At 41.6% G+C, this 26,661-nt stretch overlaps 1 protein-coding gene across 1 annotated transcript in view; it reads left to right on the top strand.

The window, feature by feature from the left end:
- Positions 3,799–26,661, top strand: part of STK4 (serine/threonine kinase 4) — a 96,088-nt gene continuing 73,225 nt past the window's right edge. The window contains exons 1-6 of the mRNA XM_013968939.2: positions 3,799–3,911; positions 9,371–9,451; positions 15,837–15,965; positions 19,065–19,179; positions 21,660–21,824; positions 24,001–24,168. Of these exons, the coding sequence (XP_013824393.2) occupies positions 3,877–3,911; positions 9,371–9,451; positions 15,837–15,965; positions 19,065–19,179; positions 21,660–21,824; positions 24,001–24,168 (693 nt within the window). The 5' untranslated portion in view covers positions 3,799–3,876. The remainder of the gene's footprint in view (positions 3,912–9,370; positions 9,452–15,836; positions 15,966–19,064; positions 19,180–21,659; positions 21,825–24,000; positions 24,169–26,661) is intronic.

Consider the following 26,661-nt stretch of genomic DNA (forward strand, 5'->3'; position numbering starts at 1 on the left):
TGGGGAAGTTTGGTTGATGCATAATGCAGATATATAATGCACAGTAGAGGGGGCAGAGGAAGGCAAAGGGCAGAGAAAAACCTTTACGTTCAAGCTTTTCTTCTCCTGGGACCTCCCTGGTGGTCCAGTGGTTAAGACTCCGTGCTTCCAATGCAGAGGGTGCGGGTTTGATCCCTGGTCCAGAAACTAAACTCCCACATGCTGTGTAGCACAGCAAAAAAAAAAAAAAAAAAAAAGTCTTGCCAAAAAATATTGATTTTATTTCACATCAGTTTACAGTGTTTCTTAGACTGTGAGGTCTTTAAAGGCAGTGAGTAGGTCTTCTCTCTCCCCAGGCCCTGTAAGATCTGGCATGCAACATGCACTTAAAAAGTTTCGTCAACAAAAACCTAGTCTCAGCCATCAGGTATTTAGTTACACAATTGATGGTTAGGGACATCAATTCCTGGACAACTGAATCGGTGTGTACCTTTAGTTGCCCCTCTTTGTCTGATGTTCTGCATCCTGGGATCCAAACAACCTCAGATTGTGTAACACTGTGCTGCTAAGTCATTTCAGTCGTGTTCGACTCTGTGCAACCCCATAGATGGCAGCCCACCAGACTCCTCTGCCCGTGGGATTCTCCAGGCAAGAACACTGGAGTGGGTTGCCATTTTCTTCTCCAATGCATGAAAAGTGAAAGTGAAGTCGCTCAGTCGTGCCCGACTCTTAGCGACCCCATGGACTGCAGCCTACCAGGCTCCTCCGTCCATGGGATTTTCCACGCAAGAGCACTGGAGTGGGCTGCCATTGCCTTCTCTGTAACACTGTAGCACACATTTATTTTTAAAAATCCACACGGACCCATGCAGCTAAAACCCGTGCTATTTAAGGGTCAACTGTAATTATTTGTGTAAACTCATAACCCAACCAGACCTTAAACTTTCTGAGGGCTGGGTAGCTCTTTCATCTAAATCCCCGCAGTCCAGCATAGGCCCAATACAAAAACAAAGACGGAACACTTAGTGTGGCAGGGAAATCAGATCACTCATACACACACACACATACACACAAATGATAACTACTCAACAACCTCCATTTTTATTTTAATAATTTTGCCTGAGATTCTCTGGGCCTAGAAAATCAATCAAGATTTCCCTAAAGCAATCACAATAATCTCATTCTTTTACCAATGATTGGACAAGGAGTGAGCATGTGACCCTGATCTATGAGATAGAAGGATGTATCCTGGGTGCTTATGGGAAAGGTTTCCTTCCCAGGTAAGAGATACAGTACTTCAGATAGCCTTTTTTGCTGTTTTTCTGTTAGGTTAAGGATATGACACCTGGAGTTTTGGCAGCCATTTTGCATCTGAGTCAGTAAGCACAAGTATGAAAAGCCAACATGCTGAATTGGGCCTCGGGAATGATGAAATCAACCTTGTGCTGATCAACCCTACAAGTGACTCCTGGACTTCTTAGTAATAAACAAGAAATGTGAAACGGTTCGGCCACTCAAATGGCTGTTCTCTTGTTCTCTGTACATCCCCTGCCCAAACAGAGCCTGCTTCACCTACACCCTACTTACATGAGGGACCTTCCTATGTACCTGTCCCAAGCCCCAGCTAATGACAGCTTACCAAAGGGGTGGTGAGTGGCTAGCCCCTTTGCTGGTTTCCTTGGTAACTAATGACCCCACCTGAGATCAATCCCTCTATAACTGATAATTCCCCGTTTCCCAGCTGGGGAGCAAAGACTGCCCCTCTGTCCTGCCTGCCATGTACTGCACATGGTGGGGTTTTGTAGATGGCATATCAGAGGCTGCTTTGAGTAACTTTCTCTACAAGCAAACTGGGATTTTTCCATTTTCTTAACACTCATTGATGGTGGTAGCAATTGAGGATTTATGAATTTCCATAGCTGTTTATAAGCTTCCATAGGAGTTCTGAGTAGAGCCAAAGCTTTGACTCTCATGCCCAACAAGAGGGTCCAAGTGGCAGTGTCCAGTTTGGTGGTGCAGGCTCTGGAATTCTATCCTGGAGAAGGAGATGGCACCCCATTGCAGTACTCTTGCCTGGAAAATCCCATGGACAAAGGAGCGTGGTGGACTATCCATCTGGATTTAAATCCCCAAACCTATACTTTTAGCTATGTGAGCTCACCTCTCTGGCCTTGCTGCTGCTGCTGCTGCTGCTGCGTCGCTTCAGTCGTGTCCGACTCTGTGCGACCCCATAGATGGCAGCCCACCAGGCTCCCCCGTCCCTGGGATATTCCAGGCAAGAACACCGGAGTGGGTTGCCATTTCCTTCTCCAATGCATGAAAAGTGAAAAGTGAAAGTGAAGTCGCTCAGTCGTGTCCGACTCTTCGCGACCCCATGTACTGCAGCCTATCAGGTTCCTCCGTCCATGGGATTTTCCAGGCAAGAGTACTGGAGTGGGGTGCCATCGCCTTCAGAGAGTAATATTACCTACCATGCTGCTGCTGCTGCTGCTAAGTCGCTTCAGTTGTGTCCGACTCTGTGCGACCCCATGGACGGCAGCCCACCAGGCTCCCCCATCCCTGGGGTTCTCCAGGCAAGAACACTGGAGCGGGTTGCCATTTCCTTCTGCAATGCAGGAAAGTAAAAAGTGAAAGTGAAGTTGCTCAGTCGCGACCCCATAGACTGCAGCCCTCCAGGCTCCTCTGTCCATGGGATTTTCCAAACGAGTACTGGAGTGGGGTGCCTTCTCCGATTACCTACCATGAACAGTTTTAAAACTACTGAGTTAGTAGTAGTAGTAGTAGTAGTTTAGTTGCTGAGTCGTGTCCGACTCTTGCGACCCCATGGACAGTGGCCTGCCAGGCTCCTCTGTCCATGGGATTCTCCAGGCAATACTGGAGTGGGTTGCCATTTTGAGTTAGTAACAGAGTGTCGAGAACATGATAAGCAGTGGAAAATAACAGATAAACTGGGATAGTTACAGGCTTGATATAAGGATTAAATGAGATAATATAAAATGGCAAGTACATGTTAAGAGCTTAATGTGTGCTAAATCGCTTCAGTCGTGTCCAGCTCTTTGTGACCCTATGGATTGTAGCTTGCCGGGCTCCCCTAGTCATGGGATTCTCCAGGTAGGACTACTGGAGTGGGTTGCCATTCGCTCCTTCAGAGGATCTTCTCCACCCAGAGATGTAACCCGAGTTTCTCATGTCTCCTGCACTGGCAGGCGGGCTTCTTTACCACTAGCGCCACCTGGGAAGCCCCAAGAGCTTAATAAACCTTGGCTATTTTTATGTCTGCAAGGTGACTCAAAGGTAAGGCTCTTAGGAGGGTGGGGCAGTTTGCAGGCTGATGCTCCATGACATCCAAAGAGACGTTATGCACGTTCCAGCGTCCACCTGGAACAAGAATTCAACCAGGGAAGAATGGCAGAAAATCACAAATAACTCCAGGGAAACCCGCAGCAGCGCTTCCCAGCAACAGTGTAAACTTGGCTGGTTAAGAATTGAGTTTTTTATTAAGCCGGTTCTTCGCAGGAAGTCTCAGTATCTGTGTCTGAGAAACGAGGTGAGCAGGGCCCGAGGCAGAGATGAGTTCTCGGGTCTCAGACCGAGTTTCTTGGGCGAAGTGTCGCAGAGAGACAAGGACGGCAAATCTCGAAACCTGACTGAAACTTCCTCCCGGGAGGAGCCTCCACGGCTCCGCGGTTCGGCGTCCGCGCCCCAGCGTACCACATGACTGGTGTCCGCCCCACGTGACCCGGGGCCAGCCCTCGCGGCCCCGCCCCGCTCCCGCGCAGCACGCGGCTTCCGGTAGGGGCGGAAAGCGGAAGTGTGGGAGGGTCTGCTGGGCGGGATCGAGGAGGTCCCGGGGGAGGATGGAGCAGTGAACGGGTCTGGGCGGCTGCCGGCAGCGCCATGGAGACGGTGCAGCTTAGGAACCCGCCGCGCCGGTGAGGGGCCGCTGCCTAAGACGAAGAGGGAGGAGGGAGGGAGAGACGGGGACTGGCGGAGGGGAGACCCGGGCGTGCGAGCCCCCTTGGAGGGGACGGACCTGCGGGGCGAGGTGATCCGGCTGAAGGAGCACCTGCTGAATGGGGGAACCTCTGCCTGGTGGGGGTCCGGCCCCGGGGTATAAACGTGGGGCTGGTTAGAGAGATCGCTTGCCGAGGCGGACATCCTGGCGGAAGGTGGGGGACAGGTGGGGAGGGCAGCTGCTGGGAGACTGGAGACAAGTTAGGGAGAGCACCTGCTGAGGGCGGGGGCCGCTGGGTGAAGCCTGTCCTGGAAGGGACTCACTGAGTTAGAGAGGATGCTGAAGCCAGATGAGGACCTGCGAGGGGGCTCTGGCTAAGGGTGGGTCGGGAACTAGCAGAGAGGAGAGCTGGGCAGACTTTCTAAGGGAGGGGGTCGCACCAGAGGTGCAGTGGGGAGGGTCTGTTGAGGGGAGAAGCTTTGCTGCCTGAGGCCGAAGGTGTGCCGTGCAAGGTGGACGGTCTAGTAAGGGAAGCTTCGTGCAGGGTAGCGATTTAGATGTTTTTGGTAGTGTCCTCTCTCTAGATGGTGGTATCTTTCCTCTCTGATATCCAGGATCTTCCTAATCTTCCTCACTTCTACACTGGGAGGTAGATAGAGAAATAAGAGACTGTTTTCAAGATGGGCAGATTGAGGCCCAGAAGAGTTGAGAGACAGTCGTGTGTGTTTCCTTTTTCTGTTGTTGCTCTAGGTCTGGCTCACTGCACTCAGCCAGACTGGGCCCTTTTTTTCAGGTCTCTATTGTTTTGTATCAGCTCCAAATCCTACTGCTCCCTGGAATTGTTTTAAGTCAAGATCAGGGGGAGTGGCTGATCCTAGATAGTCTGACCTCCTGAGTTGGTTGCAGTTGTATCAGTGATTTGCTCTGTGCACCCTGGGGGTTTTCAATCACTCTGCCACATCTGGATAAAAATGGAGTACAGCTTGAGGTGCCATGAAGTTTGCTTCAATTTCACAGAGCCCTCTGACTTCCTGTAGCAAAATGAGCTCTAAAGTAGGAAGTGTTCAGTGTGTGGGAGTGCGGGGCAATGGAGAGGTGAAGGGAAGGGTTCCACAGCTGGGCCTGTGCCCTTGGCTTTGTTTGAAGTGCACAAACACTGCAGAAGGCAAATAGCTGGTGGGGATGGACTCGTAAGTCACCCTACTGTAGCGTGCTGAGTCTGAAATAAAGTGATTATTGCATCCATCTAGCACTTACTGGGTGCCAGACGTTATTCTCAGTGCTTTCCATGTCTGTCATTGAACCATATGAATTTGCCGATATTTGACCATTTTTGATGTATAAAAATAGTAGTTTCATATGGTTCAGCTTAACTGTTGACTCGTTTGACCATCACTTAACAGTCTTATCACCTGTATCTCTGTTTTACAGGTGATGAAACTGAGGCCCAGAGAGGTTAGTGATTGGGCAGAAGTTGCACAGTTACTAAGTGACAGAGCTGGGATTTTAATCCAGGCAGTCTGGGCCGAAGTCGTTGCTCTTAGCTGCCTCGCTCTGATCCCTCTCTGGGAGTGCTCTTGTTGCACGGGGGCTTGTATATGTTAGCAGGTATTTGCTGTTGCACCATAGATCCAATTATAAACGGATAACGGTTATATTTCCTTCTGAAATATGTTTGTTCTTTCCTGGACGCGCTGGTTTAATTGAAGAGAGGATTAGGAATCTGAGTTTTGTTTCTGCTTTTACTTTATGCTGTACAATTTTGGGCAAAAAAGTAAACCGTTTTGGTTTTTGACACTCATTCCCGTGCCTTTTGGATTTTAAAAATTTTATTAAATGTGCAAGAGAAAAGTGTTGCAGGGTTAAATTCTTTTTTTATATTTGAATTTATTTTAATTGGAGGATAATTACAATATTGTGATGCTTTCTGCCATACATCAGTATGAATTTGCCACAGGTGTACATGTGTCCCCTCCATCCTGAACCCCTCTCCCATCTCCATCTCCACCTTGTCCCCCCAGGTTGTCACAGAGCACCAGCTTTGGGTGCCCTGCTTCATCCGTTATCTGTTTTACATGTGGTAATGTATATGTTTCGATGATGCTGTTCTCTGAAATCATCCCATCCTCTGCAGGGTTGAATTCTTGAATGACAGGTGCTTTCCTGCTCATCATAGCTAGTGAACTGCCTTTCGGCCAGTTAACTTTATTACCAGTGATATTAGTTTGTGAGGACTGCCATGTTGATCTCACAGATGGCATGAGTTAACAGAAATTTATTTTCTCATAGTTCTGGAGGCTAGAAGTCTGAGGTTTAGGCATCAGCAGGGTTGTTTCTTTCGAGGCCTCGCTCCTTGGCTTGCAGATGGCTGCCTCCTTCCTGTGTCTTCACATGGTCCTCCCTCTATACCTATGTCCTCATCTCCTCTTACGAAGACACCAGTCATGTTGGATGAGGGCCCACCCATATGATGTCATTTTTACCTTAATTAGCTCTTTAAAGGCCCCATCTCTAAATACAGTCACATTCTGAGATATTGAGCATTAAGACTTTAACATGAATTTGAGGAGGTTGGGGTGGGCACGTATATTTTATTTTCAGTGAAAAGCTCCATCCATTTATCTTACATATTTGTTGTAACCCATAACGAATTCTGTGTGGAAAGAATATAGGTATATATAAATAAAATGGACCTTACAGAAGTTCTAAGATGGGAGAAAGAGGTTTGGGAGCTAGCCACACCAGTGAGTAATAACTTCATGAACACCCTTATTTGTGTTTGGAAAAGTACTGGTGTCCTTTCGGAGATTCAGATGGCATGTGTTTCCAATAAGGGAAAGCAATCCCAAGGTAGGAAATGCTCTTGTGTTCCTGAGTTTGATATTTGTGTGTGACCAAGAGTGTGACGATGGCAAAGGGCCCACCTGCCAGTGCAGAAGACGCGGGTTTGGTCGGGAAAATCCCCTGGAGAAGGAAATGGCAACCCACTCCAGTATTCTTGCCTGGAGAATCCCATGGACAGAGGAGCCCGGCCGGCTACAGTCCATGGGTCACGAAAGAGTTGGACATGACTTAGCAACTAAATAACAACCAACAACAAGTGAATAACGATAAAGTTAACCGTTTGCATAGGAGTTTTATGTTTTTTCACTTTCTGTTTATTTTTTAGAAGTTTATGATTTTAAGAAGTGAGTTGCCATTAGATACTAATAGTGTGGTGGAATGTGTAGAGTGCATTTCTGGGATACTGACCATCCACGCAGCTGACTTAGGGGTGAACATCCCCTGTTGTCTGGTCCTTGGAGGCTATGTTGGCTAGGCCTGTTCAGTTATGAGCAAGCGCTGAAACTACCTAGGACCTGGGGAAGTACAGTCGAAAGGGCTGAATCATCAGAGTTGGGCTGTTTGCTTAGAATGCTTCTTCCATGAAGACTCATGTAGAAAACATCGAGTCCCTTGTCAAGATTTTCCATAGAATTGTTATTTGTTAATAGCACAGTAATACTTTCTCGGGGTGAGCTTCTTTTTAATTTTGAAACCTCTTTAAGAGTGCTGAGAAAGGTTTAGGATTCTCATCATTGCATTCATTAGTCCATTTAGCAAATGTTCTTATAGACTACCTCTAGGTTCAGGCACCAGAGATAAGATCCTTTAAGCCCAAAGCAGACAAAACCCCACCTAGATTGTTTTAAAGGAGCATCTGAACACTCATATAAGTTTGTCTGTCAAAGTATTATCAGAGGCCTGCAGCTGTCTCATGGCAGTGGCCGTTTCCTGTGTTATGCCGTGGTCTCTAATAGTTGAAATAGTGAGTTTTGCTCTTGATAAACCACAAAGCCACCACTTCAAAGGAACACATCTGATCTTCCTTTACATAAGCTGTTTATGAAACTTTATACTTGGGAAAAGCGGTATTGTCCATTGTTTATATAGTTATAAATCAATGCTTTACCCACTCCTGCCCCTCCCAATCCCATTGTGAGATGTTCATTCTGATTTCTGGGCTCATGGAAATTTCACTTCTGACATTGAAGTTTCACTTCAACCCTTTTTGTTTTGAACCTGGGAGTTTTTGTGATGTCATTGGAATTTAATTCTTAGGACCTTTTGATTTTCAAAGGTCACTGTGGTTGTTTCTTTGGTTAATTTTCAAGTCATGGCAATTATTGACCTAGAGTAGTTCTCCCTTTTGCTAGTCTTTGATATTTATAAAATCCTGTTAAGACTGTCTTCTCGAGATCAGCATTTACTGGAAGATACACTTGATGTGTTCAGGTGTGTGGGGGGTTTTTTTGGCTTCTCTTAACAGTTTTGCCATTTTCTCTAGGAAGGTACACATTTGTGTGTGTGTGTATTTTAGTTTATCTTTCCTTGTAAAAGCTGGTATATTGTCCAGCTAGTTTAAACATTTTTCTTTACAAAGAAATTTCCAGTGGACTGCTTCCACATTTCACCACTTCCTGAGCTCTCCTTTCTTTGTTGTCCTTTGTAGTTTCAGGAAACCATGGCGTAGAACACACACATGCACGCACACGAGTGCTCCTTGGCAGACAGCTCATCTAGGACTTGATAATTTTCACAGTTCTCAGTTAAAAAGAAACCCTATGCTCAGTTTATAACCTCCTATGTTGATCATGGTTTGTCGTAGAAAAATCGGAATTATCTGGAAGTTGTGTTCAAAATCTTTGATTTTGGGGAATAGTCAGGTACATAGTCACCCCAGGAGAGTCTTGGTGAGACTATTTGAAACTTACAGCTGTCTGGTTATTTCTTCACTTTTGATCACATCTAAGCATATACTCTCCACTTTCTGTTTCTGTGATACCTTATAGAATCCATGTGTTTCAACAAAAATATGTACCCAAATCTTGCTAATGGGGAGCAAGATTCTTCTCCATCTTTGTTGGCCTCCAGTCTAAGCCCATGTTTCAGTTCATTACTAAACTTGCATTAAGCATCATTTCTGAACAGAGTTATGTCATCTTAGTTGATGGAATCTCAAGATTTGAACGGATTCTAGCTATTGCTTAAATCTACTATACTGCATTTCAGCTACACAAGGACTCGTTTTCTGTCTAGATGCTCCAGTGATGGGAATCTAGGGACTTCTTAATTGCAGTGTAAATCATTTCAGAGCAACTTTTAGTGTTAGAAAATTCTTACAACTGTGGAACTGAAGTCAGCCTCATGGTAGCTCTTAACCCTCCGGTACTGATTTTGCTCATGAAGGTGACCCCGGACACAAATAACATTTCCACAGACCAGCCCTTCAGCTTCCCTTAAAGGTCCCTTAGCTTGCCTTTATTGGCATTTACCGGTGTAGGCATTGCAGAGAAATTCCTCAGATGCTAATTGTGAAATAAATGATGTGTTTTGTATTCTCTCAAGTTGCTGGTAAGTAAAATGTATTTTATGCTTAAATTTCTTCATTCACAGGCAGCTGAAAAAGTTGGATGAAGATAGTTTAACTAAACAACCGGAAGAAGTGTTTGATGTCTTAGAGAAACTTGGAGAAGGGTGAGTGCCCAGAAAAATGTAGGTGGACTAGTAGGTCTCCCGTCTTTTTCCTGCCCCAACACCGGCAGGATGTGAACCTTTCTCTTGCAATAATTTGTAAAGCTAAGGAAAAGAAAGGGAAATGTTGCATATCAGCCTTGCTCTGGGTGGGGTGGGAGGTAAATTTACAGCTTGAAATGCCCTTTCTTTCATCCCCCAATCACTTTGATAGACAGAGTTAGTGATTCCTGGTCTTTTCAGTACCATGGACATCTGTTGTTTGCTCTCATAAAATCTGTGGTATCCGTGATTATATCTATTTAACAGATAACACTAATTAGTTTATACTTTGTTCAAGAAATTTTATTAATCAGACATACTTTAATTTTCTGTTCGTAGCCTCTGAGAGATATTCAATAACTTGTTTCATTTTGTTTTTTTAAAGGAATTCAGCATTTTAGTTAGTGCTTCTTTGGCAAATAAAGAAAATAAATCAAGGACTCTTACTATCTTTACAACTTCCTAAGAGATCTAGGATCCTAAGCTGGGAACTGGAGGACTTCTTGAAACACAGATTTGTGAATGAGTTTATAGAATACGAGTAGAAGGATATTTCGTAATAGATAGTGACCGTCATTGGCTTTCATGATACAATTAAGGTTACATCATAATTTTTTATACTTTTGATATTTTTATATATTTTTCTTTTTCTGTAATGACCAAGACATTAAAATATTAGACACCCTTTCATAAGTTTTCATTGTTCATTTTTGAGTAGGTAATCAAGTCACATGATTCAAGATTTGAAAAGGCATAAAAAATGGCCTGAAAAAAATCTGCCTCTTATCTATCTCAGCCACCCAGAAGCAACCAGTATAGCAGTTTTTAATGTATTTTTCAGAGGTAGTTTATGCATATATAAGCATGTAAATGTGTGGGTGTGTGTTTGTGTATTATGTAGAATCTCTTGGAAGTAATTCTGGTTCAAGAGAAGAGCTGAAATGTTAATTTATGAAAATGTCTAGTGTCTAATTAGTGTTTGTTCTTTACAATCAGCTTTTATATGTCATAAGTTTATTTTGGAGTCGGTGTTATTTATGCCTAATATAGATAACAAATGCTAAACCCAATCCTGGATTACATGGAATAGGATTTCATGGATTACCTTCTTGTGAAAAACATTAGTCATCATCTTTTTGTAAGTTGGAAAAATGCTCTTCGGAATCAAGCAAGAAATCAAGCAGAGAAGGGAAGTAAAAGATGACAACAGCTGCGCTACTAAAAGACAAGTACTCGATGAATCTGAACCTACAAGTTGACTTGGCATCCTTAGAGGTATGGGGAAAGAAAATCCAGTCCCTTTATGTCTTTTGCCTGCCATTTTCAACTCTAGCTGGATATCCCCGGTATTTTCCTCCATGTAGTGAGTCCAAGGCCCTTAATCTAACCATGCTCACAGGTTATACTTAAAATAAGATCAAGAGTGGTAGGCATAATTGACTAGGTATATAACTGACTTGTTCTATTTTTAATGAAAGTGTGTTACAGTAATACGAACATAGACTTTGAAGGTTGATGAACATATTGAAGCTTCAGAAGCCTCAGCTTGTGAGGATACTAACATCTCCCTCATAGGATTATGTTGAGTATTACGTGAGATAATGAGACTAAAGTATATAATACAGTGCTTGTCACCTAATAAGGGCGCAGTAAATGGCAACTATTATTTTATTTTTAAATATATCAATTGAAGCATTTTTCAGATCTTATCTTGCCCAAAGTTAAATCTTAAGTCTTAAAGTATATTTAGATGTTCTTGAAGGGAGCTCTGTTTGGGTGGATTGGGTTTGAGGAATGTCAAAAGAAAACTACAGACAGAGAGTGATCAGAAATATAAGGAGAAACCAAGCTAATTATGATTATTTTAAATTACATTTTAGATCTGTGGATGTCTTCTTTAAGGACCTTGGAAATTTCCCAGTAAATCTATCACCAGAAAGAAAACAAACAAAGCTTCAGATCTTCAAATGTTATCATCATATTGTGTTTTAAATGTTACCACAAGTGCTTGGATTTCTGTCATCCTGACTGAATGAGCCTGAGCAAGCTTCATTTAATCAGCAGAGTCCTGAAGGAAGGCCTGACCTGCACTTCCTTCCTGAACACAAAAGACCATGCCACGGTTCTGGAAAAGGAATGGGTTGTGAACTCTCATGGACTTGGGCCTTATGTAATGAGTTCTGGCTAAAGGATTGTGTCGGATTCCCAAGACTGCCGCCATTCTGTATTTTGAGGAAATCGTGGCTCTGTGGCAGAGCAGGGTCAAAGCTCCAAACCAGAATGGATGGACAGCCCTCAGAAAGTGTTTTGAAAGTGTTTTGAATTAGAGCCTTCACCTTTCTTCCTTCTATTGTATTTAAAGTTTTACCCGTTGACTCATTAAGTTTTTAACCAGGGGATAAGAGCAAAAACATTTTGCGTATAGTTTTGTAACTAGTGAGTGATATGGTTAAGACTGATACCTGGTTAATTTGGCCTCAGATACTATATAATTTCTGTTTCTCTGCATTGACCCTTGCTTTGCAGAGCTTGTGTGAAGCACCTCCTTTGTGGTATTATTTGTTTTGTTCTCTGCCACTTAAAATTCATTGAGTCACTGTAGTGTTTTTTTTTTTTTTGTAGAGAGTCAGGTCCTGGACTTACCTTCAGCAAGGGGTTCTTGCTGAAGCCTTCTAAATTGTACTCTAAGTGCAGTCTGGAATTGTGAATCTTAATTGTTCATATGAGCTCTTGGAGTTTTCTTGGCTGTCAAGATAGCATAGTAAGGTGTGGAGGGTTTTCTAGTCAAGATTTCTCAGTGCATGCAGGAACCTCTCCTTTCCATTTCAAATATATAAGAATAATGAATGAAAGTTAGTTTTTTAAAATATGAGGATACATAGCCAGCTATAGACCAGGGATAGAAAAGATAGCTGTCATAGTAATAGGAGGGTAAAGCATGCCGTGTTGTTGTCGGGAGATTGGGCTTCCTGCAGGAAATTTTTGTATCAGTTGCCTGTGCCCTGGGGAAAAAGAGGAACTATTCTGACTATAGGAACTGGGCCTGGCGTGTATTCAGGTATGGTGTCTTGAGGGCTGAAAACCCTAAATCCTAGTGCAATACCTAGCTTAAACTGTACAGCCTCAGTAACTGAGCTAAGGGAATCATGAAACCATCATGATGTCATGAAATGCTCAAGAACAGTGAGCACTGTATAGAAAAGAATCATTCAAAGTAAAATGAAACCCATATGAGGAAATCCAGTGCCATTAAATAATCAACAGATGTAACAAGTAGGAAATTCCCACCCAAGGAAATAGAAATAATGGAGCAATCTGAAATGGAATTTCATGTTTATTTACAATTTTCAAAAAGATAAAAGGAGGGAATAAAATCCTTAAAAGACAAACACAAAATTATTAACACGAACAGCCCCATGAGAAAGAAACAGCTGAGGGGCCTGACAATGAAAACTACAATAACTGAAGTTCTAATGCCCAGTAAGTTGCAAAAGCTGTCAACTGGACAAACTGAAAAGAGAATTTGTGAGCTGAAAGCTAGAAATGAGACTGATCACAAAATGCAGGACAGAAATGCAGTGTTGGAAACAAGGGAGGCAGCATGGATTGACAAGGTCCACTATAGGTCCAGTACGAACTCTAGAAGAAAGTTGGAAGAGACAGGAAATAGAGAGATAATACTAAGAAATTTCCAGACTTGAAGAAAGACATATGCCTTCCGATTGAAGAAGTTTATGAAGTGCCGAATAAATCGACTTCTAGTTATAGTAAAATTACAGAAGGTGAAGGATAAAAAGGCAATCTTAAAAACTACAGGAGAGAGAGCCCAAGATTACCCATGAAAAATGATAACCCGATGACGGTTGACTTTTCTACAATAGAAGCTGATAAACTACAGTACAAGTGCTGAGAGAAAGCTGTTGTCAAAGAAGAATTCTATATCCAGCAAAACTCATTCCAAAGTGAAGATGAGATAAAGAACTTCTTTACCCATATGGGACCTAGGGCAGTGGTCCCCAACAGTTTTGGCACCAGGGACCATTTTCATATAAGACGGTTTTTCAGGGACCGGGAGTGAGGGGAATGGTTTTAGAATGATTCAAGCATATTGCATTTATTATTCACTTTGCTTCTAATCTGTGGCAATCTCAGGCTATTCTGCCTTGACTTTAGGTTAGGATTTGCGTTCCCGTGAGAATCTAGTGCCATTGCTGATCTGACAGGAGGCAGAGCTCAGGTGGTCATGTGCGCAGTGGGGAGCGGCTGCAAATACAGATGAAGCTTCACTCACTCACTTGCCCTCCACCAGTCACCGCCTGCTGTGCAACCTGGTTCCTAACAGGGAGTTGGGGACCCCTGACCTAGGGTATCAATAAATTTGGATGAACGTTACAGACTACCCACTAATAGTGGCTAACCAGTAAGGGCATTTAATAACGAGCAGAAAAATCTGGGGGTGAAAGATTAAGCATTTGTGTAGTCTCACAGTCTCAAGATGGCCACTTCAGAAGCAGGAAAGGAAGTGGCAGGTGAAAATGGGCCACCTTGTTTGCTTCTTTTTTTATCAGGGAAGAAAGTCTTTCCCAGGGACCCTTCAAAAGAATTCCTCTCAAATTTCACTGGTCTGTACTAGGTCTTTGACTTACTGCTAGTTTAGTCGCTGGCAGAAAGGGATCAGAATCCTGGGACTGGCTTGGATCACCAGCCTTTATCTCCTGGGACCAAGCATTTGGTCACAAAGGTTTGGTCACAAATCTTGGGGTTGTCTTATCAAGGAAGATAAGGCAAGGCTTGTTTCCCGTGGATGTTAGTTCCCTGACTAGGGATTGAACCTGCATCCCCTGCATTAGAAGACACAGTCATAACCACTGGCCCACCAAAGAAGTCCCCCTTTCTTTTTTTCATTATACTTTGGTGGTTAATCTCAACTGGCTAAAACCCTCCTTTTTCTTGATTGGAGGGACCAGAGTAAGGTAGCAGTTTTTTTTGTTTGTTTTTTGGTAGCAGTTTCTTTTGTCTTGTGCGTAAGATACATGATGGCAGCTTTTTCCAGTGGCCAAGGAAGAAGAGGCAGTGGTTGGATCTTCCACACATGGTCAGTGGTTGTCTTGCCCTTGCAAAAAATGTTTCAGGCAACATTTAAATACCATTATATTAGTTTCGCCAGTGAAAGAGTCTGATGAAGTGGAAATTTTTTATGTGCTTTGCATAGACATTAAAAAAAATTTTTGTGTGACTTTCACATTGAAACAATCCTTGAGTAGCATTTTGTTAGCTAGAGCACTCAGCTACTTTGATGTATTAGGTGCACTGTTATTTTGATCTTTCTTTTCACCAAGGGAGTGTGAAGAAACAGGTGTGTTTGGAAACTATGAAAGACAATTTGCTCATTATTTCACTGATAGCCATCCAGGATTTAAGTGAAAATATAATCTATGTAAGATAATGATATCTCATTTAACCATCGCAATTCTCTTGTAATGTTGTCATTTTACAAGTGAGAATATTGAGGTACAAGGTTAATAATATATCTGATATGTAATACTGTAATAATACGGAGAAGTAGTGGTGGTAGGACTCCAGTCCTGGGTCTTTAGATTCTAAATGTATTGCTGTTATAGCCCCCAAATTGAAAGGCTACCCAACCTTTTATTTATCTTGATAATAAACTCTTAAGGGAAGGTGAAGCGAAAGATAAAAAGAATTAAAGAGGAGTAAAAATTTCCTAACATTTTCAGTATTATTGCAAGCAAGAGGAGCAAGGACTAAAAGGCTTTGTGATGCTAGAATGAGTGCAAGAAAAGGAAGAGCCCCACCCCCCACCCCCCCCACCCCCGCCATGTTTTTTTGGTTTTTTTTGCCCTAATACAAATGTAGAGAGAATATAGGCTTTGTGTTCTGACACACCTGGATTCATATCCTGGACTGACTGCTTATTTATCACTTCATGTAACCTTGGGGAAGTCGTGTAACTTCTCTGAACCTTTTCTCATTTGCCTGTAAAATAGAGATAATGACCCTTTCTCGGCTTTTCTGTAAGGGTGAACCTCAGAGGATGCTGCTTCCTGCGGACAGCAGAGATGGTAGCTACTGTCCTTATGACTGTTGTTTCATACTCATATAATCAGTAAACTTTAAATGGGAAGTTTATAAGTAGTTCTCTTAAGGACAGTTTTTCCCCAAAGTATCAATACTTTAGCTATCTCAGTTTTGCAAGTGTAGCTAAGTATATATGTCTTGGACACCTGGGGATGTAAATTAGAATGGTGAGTTGCTTGTATTTAAGCACTTTCTAATCTCTTGGCTGGTTTTGGCTTTCTAAGTATCCTTGTCCCCCCAATTACAGGTCCTATGGCAGCGTGTACAAAGCTATTCATAAAGAGACCGGTCAGATTGTTGCTATTAAGCAAGTTCCTGTGGAATCAGACCTGCAGGAGATAATCAAAGAAATCTCTATCATGCAGCAGTGTGACAGGTAAAGGCTTATGGTGTTCTGGAAATAATAACACTTGAATTTGCTCTGATTTAGAGTTTGACTCCTAGAATTGCATCGACTTAGATATTTTGCAAAAGGGGGAGTTTAGTGGACTTCCTACACGTTTCTTTTCAGAAAAAAAAAATAATGAAGAAGTTTGTGTGTTTCAGCAGCTAAACTTTCAGAGTTTCTATTTCTCCATTGTTTTGTTTTGTTTCAGTTTAGCCCTTTTCAAAACTAGGAAGAAGAGGCAAAGAGGCAGAACATGGTGCTGCCTAGCCTTTTTTTGATAATGATCTCTCTCACTTCCTTCTGAGAAAACATTTCTGCAGACAGCTCAGAAGAGATAGTTCAAATGATTTTACTTCCAGAAACCTTAGAACAGCAAACGTATAAAAAGAGAATATATAAAGAGAATATAAAAAGAGAATACTTGTTTATATATTACTGTTCTGTCCCTTCCTTCACAAGTTTAAGAAACTATTCCAGCTGAGAGTAGTTAAGTGTTTTATTTTTGAGGAACTAAGATTTGTCAAATGCTGCAAGCAGGAAGTCAGGCCAGCAGGCGACCGCAGAAATGCACGTGGTTTGCCCCAAATTTCCATGACAACATGGGGTCACTGCAGGGGAGCAGGCATCCTCAGTTCAGATTGAGAAACACAAGCTGGGGCAGCTCTTGGGAGTTGAGAATGAGAAAGTCTTACACCCCAAGGCTGTCTTCATCCTTCTGAAGCTGTTTGGGTCAGCAGGTAACTCAGTCTCTCCTGTTGGTAAAGCTTAAGATAGATGGGGCTACCTGCTAGGCATTTTTTTTGGAGAAGGCAATGGCACCCCACTCCAGTACTCTTGCCTGGAAAATCCCATGGACGGAGGAGCCTGGTAGGCTGCAGTCCATGGAGTCGCGAAGAGTCAGACACGACTGAGCGACTTTCACTTTTCACTTTCATGCATTGGAGAAGGAAATGGCACCCCACTCCAGTGTTCTTGCCTGGAGAATCCCAAGGACAGAGGAGCCTGGTAGGCTGCCATCTACGGGGTCACACAGAGTCAAACATGACTGAAGTGACTTTCCAGCAGCAGCAGCAGCTAGGCATTTTGCCCAGAAGCCCTTAAGTCTTATAGACTTGTGAATGCAATCACTTTTCTTCTTCCCACCTTTCTTTTTTTCCTTTTCAGGAATAAATTTGTTAAAGATTTTTTTATATAGACGATGTTTTGAAGTGTTAGTTGCTCAGTTATGTCTGACTCTTTGCAACCCCGTGGACTGTAGCCTGCCAGGCTCCTCTGTCCAAGGAATTCTCCAGGCAAGAAGACTGGAGTGGGTTTCTATTTCCTTCTCCAGGGCATCTTCCTGATCCAGGAATCGAACCCAGGTCTCACGCAGTCCAGCCAGATTGTTCACCATCTGAGCCACCAGGGAAGCCCTAGACCATGTTTATAAAATCTTTATTGAATTTGTTACAACACTGCTTCTGTTTTGTGTTTTGGTGCTTTGGCCATGAGACACGTTCCCCATGGATCTTAGTTCCCTGACTAGGGATCGAACCTGCATCCCCTGCATTGGAAGACACAGTCTTAACCACTGGACCACCAAGACAGTCCCCTTTTCTTTTTTTCATGATACTTTTGTGGTTACTCTCAACTGGCTAAAACCCTCCTTTTTCTTGTTTGGAGGGACCAGAGTAAGGTAGCAGTTGTTTTGTTTTCTTTCTGGTAGCAGTTTCTTTTGTCTCGTGCAAAAGATATATGATGGCAGCTCTTTCCAGTGGGCAAGTTGGACTTTGGCACTTTTGATAGGCTGTGTAGGAGCTGTGTTTCAAACACAGTGTGCACATGCCTCTAAAGATGAGAGATTTCAAAGAGCCTACTCTGTGCTAAACATCATAAGGAACACAGAAATACAGGGCAGCACGCTTGTCCCGCTGGAGTCTGCAGACTGTAGTTGGACAGGCCAGGCTTATATATGTATGGGAAAATCTGGTTGATGATGCGTGATTGTATAGGATATATTCTAGCAGTAAATACCTGACAGTAATTGCCTTATGGAGACAGTAAATACTGTAGAAATTCAGAGACGGGAGCATAGATGTGGTAATATGTTATCATAAGAGATTTATTCATCTATTTCTTCATTAATATTCATTTTGCATATGTGTGTGTGTTTTCCTGACATCCTGTCATTTTGGCATGTTTCCCAAGGATGAAGGGGCATTTGAAATTTTGAGAGTTAAATCAGCTGAGTTGGTTTTAGCCTCTTCCGTTACTACATTGTGCAATATTACTTAGCCCTGATAATGATCTAGCTAGTTAAAACTGGTAGCTTCAGAAGACACATTCTTATTATTTTTTTTTCCCCCCAAATTATTTCATTTTAAAGGGATTTTGACTTTTTCCTGAACTCTTTCTTCAAGATTCTATATTTCAGGTCTGATTCTGAATATTTTTCCCTTACAATAGATTGTAGTGTAGTTTTACTTTTCCTTATTACAAAGTATATGTGACTGCTTGGGAAAATGCAAATAAGAAAAGAAAACCACATTTCCCTTTGGAGAGATAATCATTGTTAAATACTCCTTGGTATACATGCCCTTCTGTATGTCTTTTTGGAGTTTTACTGTGCTCTCTGTTATATAATCTGCATTTTTTGTTTGTCTTTTGGTAAGCAGAATCTTCTCATCAAGTATTCTTCTATTACATTTTCCACGGATTCGTGGTTTTTCCTTTATACAGATAGATCATTATTTCTTAAAGAAACTCCCTAATGTCAGACATTTAGATGGTATCTAAATTTTCACTTTTTTAAGCAGTTCTGTGACTATGGTAACTCTTTCTTTTTGAAATCTGTGATTCTTTTCTTAGGGTGAGTTGCAGACTTAGAAATGCTGGGTTAAGGGACCTACAGTTTTTGCACTGGTGTTATTTATTGCCCACCAGAAATCAATGCTATTTTAATTTCTTACCAAGAGAGTGCCCATTTTAACCTTAAATATGAATAATTGATCTTTTGAGCTGAGAAATGGATTTGCATGTATTTTACAGCATGAATTCATAGGGATGTTTGAAGGTTGTTCCACTGATTAGTATTGTCTCTCTCCCTAGCCCTCATGTAGTCAAATATTATGGCAGTTACTTTAAGAACACGGACTTGTGGATCGTGATGGAATACTGTGGGGCTGGTTCTGTATCTGATATCATTCGATTACGAAATAAAACGGTAAGTTTACCTCTGGAATCGTGCAGCTGCACTGGTCTCTCACACTATCTTTTCTCTGCTCTGTATTCATGTACACTCTCCTTCTAATGTATCTGGACAGATGGCTATTGCATCTCCCCCTTTCCGTGCTTCTTTCCCCTCTCTGCTTTTTGATGTCTACTAAATGTGGCAGTTTTGATACCAACCAACCTAGTCCAGTGAAGTGCTTTACTTGTTTCTTACTGGGGGAAAAATGACTATCAAATCTTAGCTAGGTCACGAGTTCTTTTTTATTTTTTGGCCCTGCCGGCTTTTCTCTAGCCGCAGCAAGTGGGGGCTACTTTCTAGTTGCAGTGCACGAGCGTCTCTTTGCGGTGGCTTTTCTTGTTGCGGAGCACGGGCTCTAAGGCGCAGGGGCTGTGGTGGTTTCGGCTCTCATGCTCTAGAGCACAGGCTCAGTAGTTGTGGACGTGGACTTGGTTGCCCCATGGCATGTGGGATCTTCCTGGGTCAGGGATTGATCCTGTGTCTCCTGCATTGGCGGGCAGATTTTCCACCACTGAGCCACCAGGAAAGCTCAGCAATGAATTCTGCGTGTTTAGAGTTGGTTGGGTTTTCTCCTTCTACCCAGGTGTTCACAGGTTAACTTCCACTAAATCCTCCTCATCAGATTCCTCTCTGTGAAAGATAGTTTGCTGTTACTGTGATGGCTGGGAGAAAAGCTAGGAGTCATGATTTCTAGTTGCAGTTCAGTTGCGTAAACTCTTTTTTTATTCATTAGGTAAGTATTTCTAGAACACTGATCTAGGCCTTCGGGATCCAGTAGTCAGTAGAACAATGTCCCTGCTCTTGTAGAAGTGCATTTTCTAGTTATTAAACCCCATAGATTCTTCCATGCCTTAATGTATCGTTTGATTTTTGTGACAGTCTTGAAAAAAGGTGATTTGCCTATTTTTCTAGATTGAGAAACTGCGATTCAGAGACATTACTAGATAACTTGCTTAAGTCATAACGAGGAAGTAGAGCCAAGGCTAAAGATTAGATCTTTCTAAACCCAAATCACGTATTTTTTGCACCACTGCTTATTCTCTTCTAAATGTGACTTGTTTGTCATGAGGGGGACTGATTCAGAGTCTGTTGATTGAGTTTGTTTAGAACTGGGCTGGGATCAGCACAGAGTTAGCATTGGACTGATCAGGTGTTCTGTGTCAGTCTCCTGCATTTTTGCTTACATTTATTCATCATCATTTAACAGATTTTTTTTTCAGGACCTGCTATCTGCCAGGAGACTTTCTTGGTGTTGGGATTCAGTAGTAACCTAATCAAAGGCATTTTAAAATGGAGTTCACCTGTGTAATAGGGAAGATGTCACATGAATAAGTATACAGAGTATGTATAGTATGTGAGATGGTGATAATGTTGCATTAAGCTCTAAGTAGGATAAGGGGATAGAGAATGATCTAGGAGTGGAGGGAGCTAGCAAAGGCCTCTCTGTTCCTAATGAGGTAATGTTTGAGCAGAGACAGTGACATAAGGAACCATCTCATCCAGAAATCTGGTTAAAGGGCACTGCAAGCAGAGAGAACAGATAAATGGGGCCCAGAAGTGGGAGTGTGTTTAGAGTTTTTGAGGGACAGCAGGGAAGCCTACATGGCTGAAACAGGATGAAGAGGTAGAAAGTGGTAGATGATGAAGGTAGCTGGGAGCCAGATAAGGTGAGGCCTTCGTGAGAACTGGCTCTCATTCTGAGTGACTTAGGAAGCCATGTGGATTTTGAGCAGATATTTAACAGAATCTCAGTTGCAACATGTGCGATCTAGTTCCCTGATCAGGGATCGAACCCAGGCTCCCTGTGTTGGGAGAGCAGAGTCTTATGGACTGAACCACCAGAGAAGTCCCTGGCTTACATTTTAAAAGGTTCGTTATGGCTGCTCTGTGGAATATACATTATATAAGGTTAAGGGCAGAAGCATCGAGACAAGTTAGGAGATTATTAGAACAATTCAGGCGAGGCATGATGGTGGCTTGAATCAGGGTGAACCCAGAGGATATAATTGCATATAGTTTGAAGATAGAGAAGAGTCAAGGATGACTTCAAGATTTTTGACCGGAACAGCTAGAAGAATTAAATGGCCTTTTACTGAGAGAGAGAAGACCGTGGAAAGAATAGAGTAGGTGGGTGGTATGGAAAGGGGTAGGGTGGTGGTAAAAATAAAGAATTTGATTTTGACATGTTATGCTTATGATGCTTGTTAGGTATTCAGCTGGAGGTGTGGTGTGGGAAGATACATAAATCTGATATTTGGGGAGAGATCTGGCCTGGAAATATAACTTTGGGAGTGGTCAGCATAGCAATGGTACTATAAGCTGTCAAATGCTATTTTACACATTGAATGAGATCTTATTTATATTCTAGGAGAGGAGTTTGAATCAAAATTTTTTTCTCCTTTTTCAAATGTGCCGATGTAAACTAATAGTATTTTAATTTCTCATATTTTCAGTTAACAGAAGATGAAATAGCTACAATATTACAGTCAACACTTAAGGGACTGGAATATCTTCATTTTATGAGAAAAATACACCGAGATATCAAAGCAGGAAATATTTTGCTCAATACAGAAGGTCATGCAAAACTTGCAGATTTTGGGGTAGCAGGTCAGCTTACAGTAAGTGAAAGTGTTACTTGTGTTGGTAACTTTCAGGTCTTTCTTGAGAACTGTTCTTTTTATTTATTTATTTTAAAATGTAATATTTGATATAATTGTGTTTTAAAAAATTAAAGAATGTGCCAGTAGGTTACAAATGAGCTGGTAGGTTATTTTCGATCCTTTCCTGGGGCTCAGGTCCCATATTTTAACTCTGTTAGCTTGAAATAAATAAAAGCTAAAACAAGAAATGATAGAGTAGACGTTTAAATTCTTTTGGTCTACGTCATCATATTTACAAAAGGAATAAAAATTAAATCTAATCGGCTTTCCTTGGATAAGACATACGTCATCTCATTCAGCCTCTAGGTAGCAGTTGGCAGCTGCTTTACTGAGAGCGTTCTCCTCATTTGGTTCCAAAACACAGGCTCTTGATTTTCCTCCTACCTCAGTAGTGCATGGCAATGAAAAACACTATGCTTTCAAAACAAGAAGTCTAAAATTATCTGATTTTGTAAAATACATGAGATGTGTGAAATATGTGTAGAAAACAGAGTTCTAGACAGATGTATACAAAAATTTGCAGCAATGTCATATATCAGGTTTCTTGGGTGATAGAAAGCTACGTCCATATATAGTTTGTTTAGAGCTTTATCATGTAGGTTTTTTATTTTTAAAAAATTTAAATGAAAAACGATTAAACATTGCTTTGATGTTATTAAAAAAAAAAACAACAACCTCAGGAACTTATTCCATATTGTGATTTGTGGGCCCTTCAAAAGATTTTGTTGTTAACACATAAGTAAACAATACCAAACAGTATTATCTAAATTACAATCTTTATTGAAAAGAAAAATTCTTCTGTTGCTGTGTAAAAGATATTATAAATTTAAAATATCAGTTGTTTTTTAGTAATTGATGGTTTTCACAGAAATAGAAAATAACAGTCTTGAAATTCATATGGAACTAGAAAAGGCCCCATATATCCAAACCAGTCCTGAGAAAGAAGAACAAAGCTGGAGGCTTCATACTTCCTGATTTCAAACTATGTTACAAAGCTAAAGTGATCAACACAGTATAGTATTGGCATAAAAATACGCACATAGACCAATGGAATGGAATCAGGAACCCAGAAATAAACCCATGCTTATCCAGTCAGTTAATATTTGACAAGGGAGCTAAGAGTGCTCCACGAGGAAAAGACGGTCTCTAATAAATGTTCTTGGGAAAACCTGATACTCACATGCAGAAGAGTAAAACTCGACCTGTTTCTTACACCACTCACAAAAATTAACTCAAAATGGATTAAAATAAATGTAAAGTCTGAAACCCGAAAACTAGAAGAAAACGTAGGGGAAAAGCTCCTTGACATTGGTCTTGGCAATGATTTTTTGGATATGATACTAAACGCACAAGCAATAAAAAGAATAAACAGTGGGACTTCATTTAGATTTTGGTTGGGATTGAATTGAATTGTGTCGAGGTTGTGTTGAATCATAAATCAGTTTGAAAAATACTCCCATCTTCATGATGTCATGTTTTAAAAGTCCTTTTCTGCTCCAACCTTATATAACTATTCATCTGTACTTTCCTTGAGTGCTTTTTGGATTTTGTTCTTTACATTTAAAATTTTAACCTATTTAAACTTATTTTGCTGAAAGTATAAGTTAGGAATTCAAGTGTATAGTTTTACAAATAAATAGACAGATGCCCCTTTTCCAGCCTTTCTATTATTATTATTTTTACAATACTTGTGCATCTATCTTGGGATACTTATACATAGGATACATTTCTAGAAATAGATTTCAATCAAAGGATATGGACATTTAAAGTTAATAAATATTGCTGAATTGCCTACTAAAACATTGTACCAACTTGTGTTCCTTTATCATTGTATTTTGATACCTGATTTTTTTCTCTGCTATTATCCGTATGAGTTGTTAGTAATCTTTTTAATTTTTGTCAGTCTCATTTTGGTGTTTCATTAACCGGTCGATAGTTATTTCTGTGTTTTAATAATTGATTGAGAATCTTTTATGTTTCAATGTCATTTGAATTTGTTTTGTGACTGACTTACTTGATCGGGTTTGAGTACGGTTTGTGTATGTATTTCAAGCCCATGACAATCACTATTGTTAGAAGGGACTCTTTCTCAACAGTTTCAGTGGTTAATGTTGATCTCTCCTTTCTGTTTCAGGATACCATGGCCAAGCGAAATACAGTGATAGGAACACCTTTTTGGATGGCTCCAGAAGTGATCCAGGAAATTGGGTACAACTGTGTAGCAGACATCTGGTCATTGGGAATAACAGCCATAGAAATGGCTGAAGGAAAGCCTCCATATGCTGATATCCATCCAATGAGGGTAAGGAAATGGACAGAAAACCAGTGGGATGGTCAGTTACTGGTGATAATGAGAAACTGAGTTAAATGAGTTTCTTGGTTAGGTACCAAACAGTAAATGAATTAATTGTAAATAGTTGATAAGTGTCAGTTTAGACTTCAGATGATATACTTCCACTAGTTGTAATCACTAATTAAGTCAAATGTAATCCACCCCTGTTCATTCTAGAAGCTGTGTATTGATATCTCTCTGGCAGGACTTGATTGGTTTGACTTGTGCAGTGTATGTTGTTAGAAATTCAAGGACTCACATATTAAAAAATTTTATTTTTAAATTTTTGACCGTGTTCCGCAGCATGTGGAATATTAGTTCCCTAACAAGGGAATGAACCCACACCCCCTGCGCTGAAAGCACCGAGTCTAAATCACTGGACCACCAGGAAAGTCCCCGAGTGCTCACGTTTTAACATAACAACATTAATGGGAGCTGCGAAACAGTCCTCTCCTTTATACAGGGCATGCGCTTTGCGTGCCCTCCACGGCTCCCTGTTCGCCCGTAGCAGTCATAATGTATTGCCGTGTTTTCTCTGTTTTTCTTATGCTAGCCTTAAGAGGAAAGCAGAGTATTTTTGACTCATATCACTAACACTCAGCCTGATTCATTTGTTGTCTTCTTCCTGCCTGGCCTGGGTAGGGATTTACATGTGTGATTTCTAGAGGCTCTGTGCTCCCTGACCTCCATCCAGTCCTGGAGTGTGGAGAGCCCACAGGTGTCTCCATTGACACTCCTTCAGTGTTTCTGCATTAAGCGTTTTCCTGACTTTCCCCACCCCCAGAACACCTCATCACAGCACTGTCGCAAGACCTTGACCCCTGCCTTCCTCAGAGGCTCCAGAGTCTTTTCCATACCACCCAACTCAGCCCCTCCTCTTCTTTTATTAAGCAGTCCTTCTGTTAATAGACGTAACAGTTTTGTTTGTTTTTTTTTAAGCTATTCACATGCCCAAAGGTAAGCACCTCTCTTTTTTGAGGGACAGAAATGGAGAAGGATGGAAAGATTTACTGGCTTTATTTTTAGATTCAAATAACATAATTGAAGCTGCCTCTTGCAAAGAGTTTTATTTTTTTTTAATCTGTACCTTTTCTATTGGAAACTCAATAAATAATTTTACAAGCTTACCTTATGTTACTGCACTTTGCCTTATTGGATTTTTACAAATTGAAGGTTTGTGGCAACACTGCATCAAGAAAGTCTGTTAGGGCTATTTTTCCAACAGCATTTGCTCACTTCATCTCTCTGTGTGACATTTGGTAATTCTCACAATATTTTAGGCCTCTTCATGATGATTATATTTGTTATGGTGATCTGTAATCAATGATCTTTGATGTTACTATTGCAAAATAACTCCCTGAAGGCTCAGTTGAAGGTTAGCATTTTTTAGCAATAGAGTAATTTTTAACTAAGGTATATACATTGTTCTTGCGTGGAGAACCCCAGGGACGGGGGAGCCTGGTGGGCTGCCATCTATGGGGTCGCACAGAGTCGGACACGACTGAAGCGACTTAGCAGCAGCAGCAGCATACATTGTTTCTTTAGATATAATATTAGTGCATACTTAATAGACTACAGAATAAGGTAGGTCTAACTGTCATATGCACTGGGAAACCAAAACAATTCATATGACTTGCTTTATTGTGATATTCACTTTATTTCAGCAGTCTGGAATGGAACTTGCAATATCTCCTGTAGTTTTCTTTTTTGAAATCGTAGAATTTCAATGCAATGTAGTGGGCCAGCTTTCAGTTTTCAAGTATGTAGGTAGAGTTGGCGTGGCTTGGAGGTTGATGAATCCCTTGTGATTTGGGGGGACTTCTGGTTTTATGACCTCCTCGCAGTCACCACTTGCATCCAGTGGTGGGGGTAACTTTCAGGAAGCAGGGACATTTGACAGCTGAGGTCATGTTCAGGATATCGATGTTCTTAGAGCTCGTCTTTTCAATTTGAAAGGCAACATGGTCAGCAAAAAACAAACAAAGCTCACCAGATATTGTTTCAGTTCAATTTGGTCACTCAGTGCTGTCCTACTCTTTGCAACCCCATGGGCTATAGCACGCCAGCCTTCCCTGTCCAACACCAACTCCTGGAGCTTGCTCAAACTCACGTCCCATCGAGTCGGTGATGCCATCCAACCATCTCATCCTCTGTCGTCCCCTTCTCCTCCCACCTTCAATCTTTCCCAGCATCAGGGTCTTTTCCAATGAGTCAAATTCTGTGCATCAGGTGGCCAGAGTGTTGGAGCTTCAGCTTCAGCATCGGTCCTTCTAATGAATATTCAGGACTGATTTCCTTCAGGATGGACTGTTTATTGTTTAGGGGACAAGAATACATATGCCAGAGGGGGAGGGAGAAAAGAGGAGGAGGGTGTAGGAGAGCTCTGTCAGATTCTCTAATGCAGCAGTTCCCAACGTTTTTGGCACCAGGGACCAGTTTCATGGAAGGTAATTTTTCCACACT

Source organism: Capra hircus, chromosome 13 (assembly GCF_001704415.2).
Source record: "Capra hircus breed San Clemente chromosome 13, ASM170441v1, whole genome shotgun sequence".
NCBI classification, from domain to species: Eukaryota; Metazoa; Chordata; class Mammalia; order Artiodactyla; family Bovidae; genus Capra; species Capra hircus.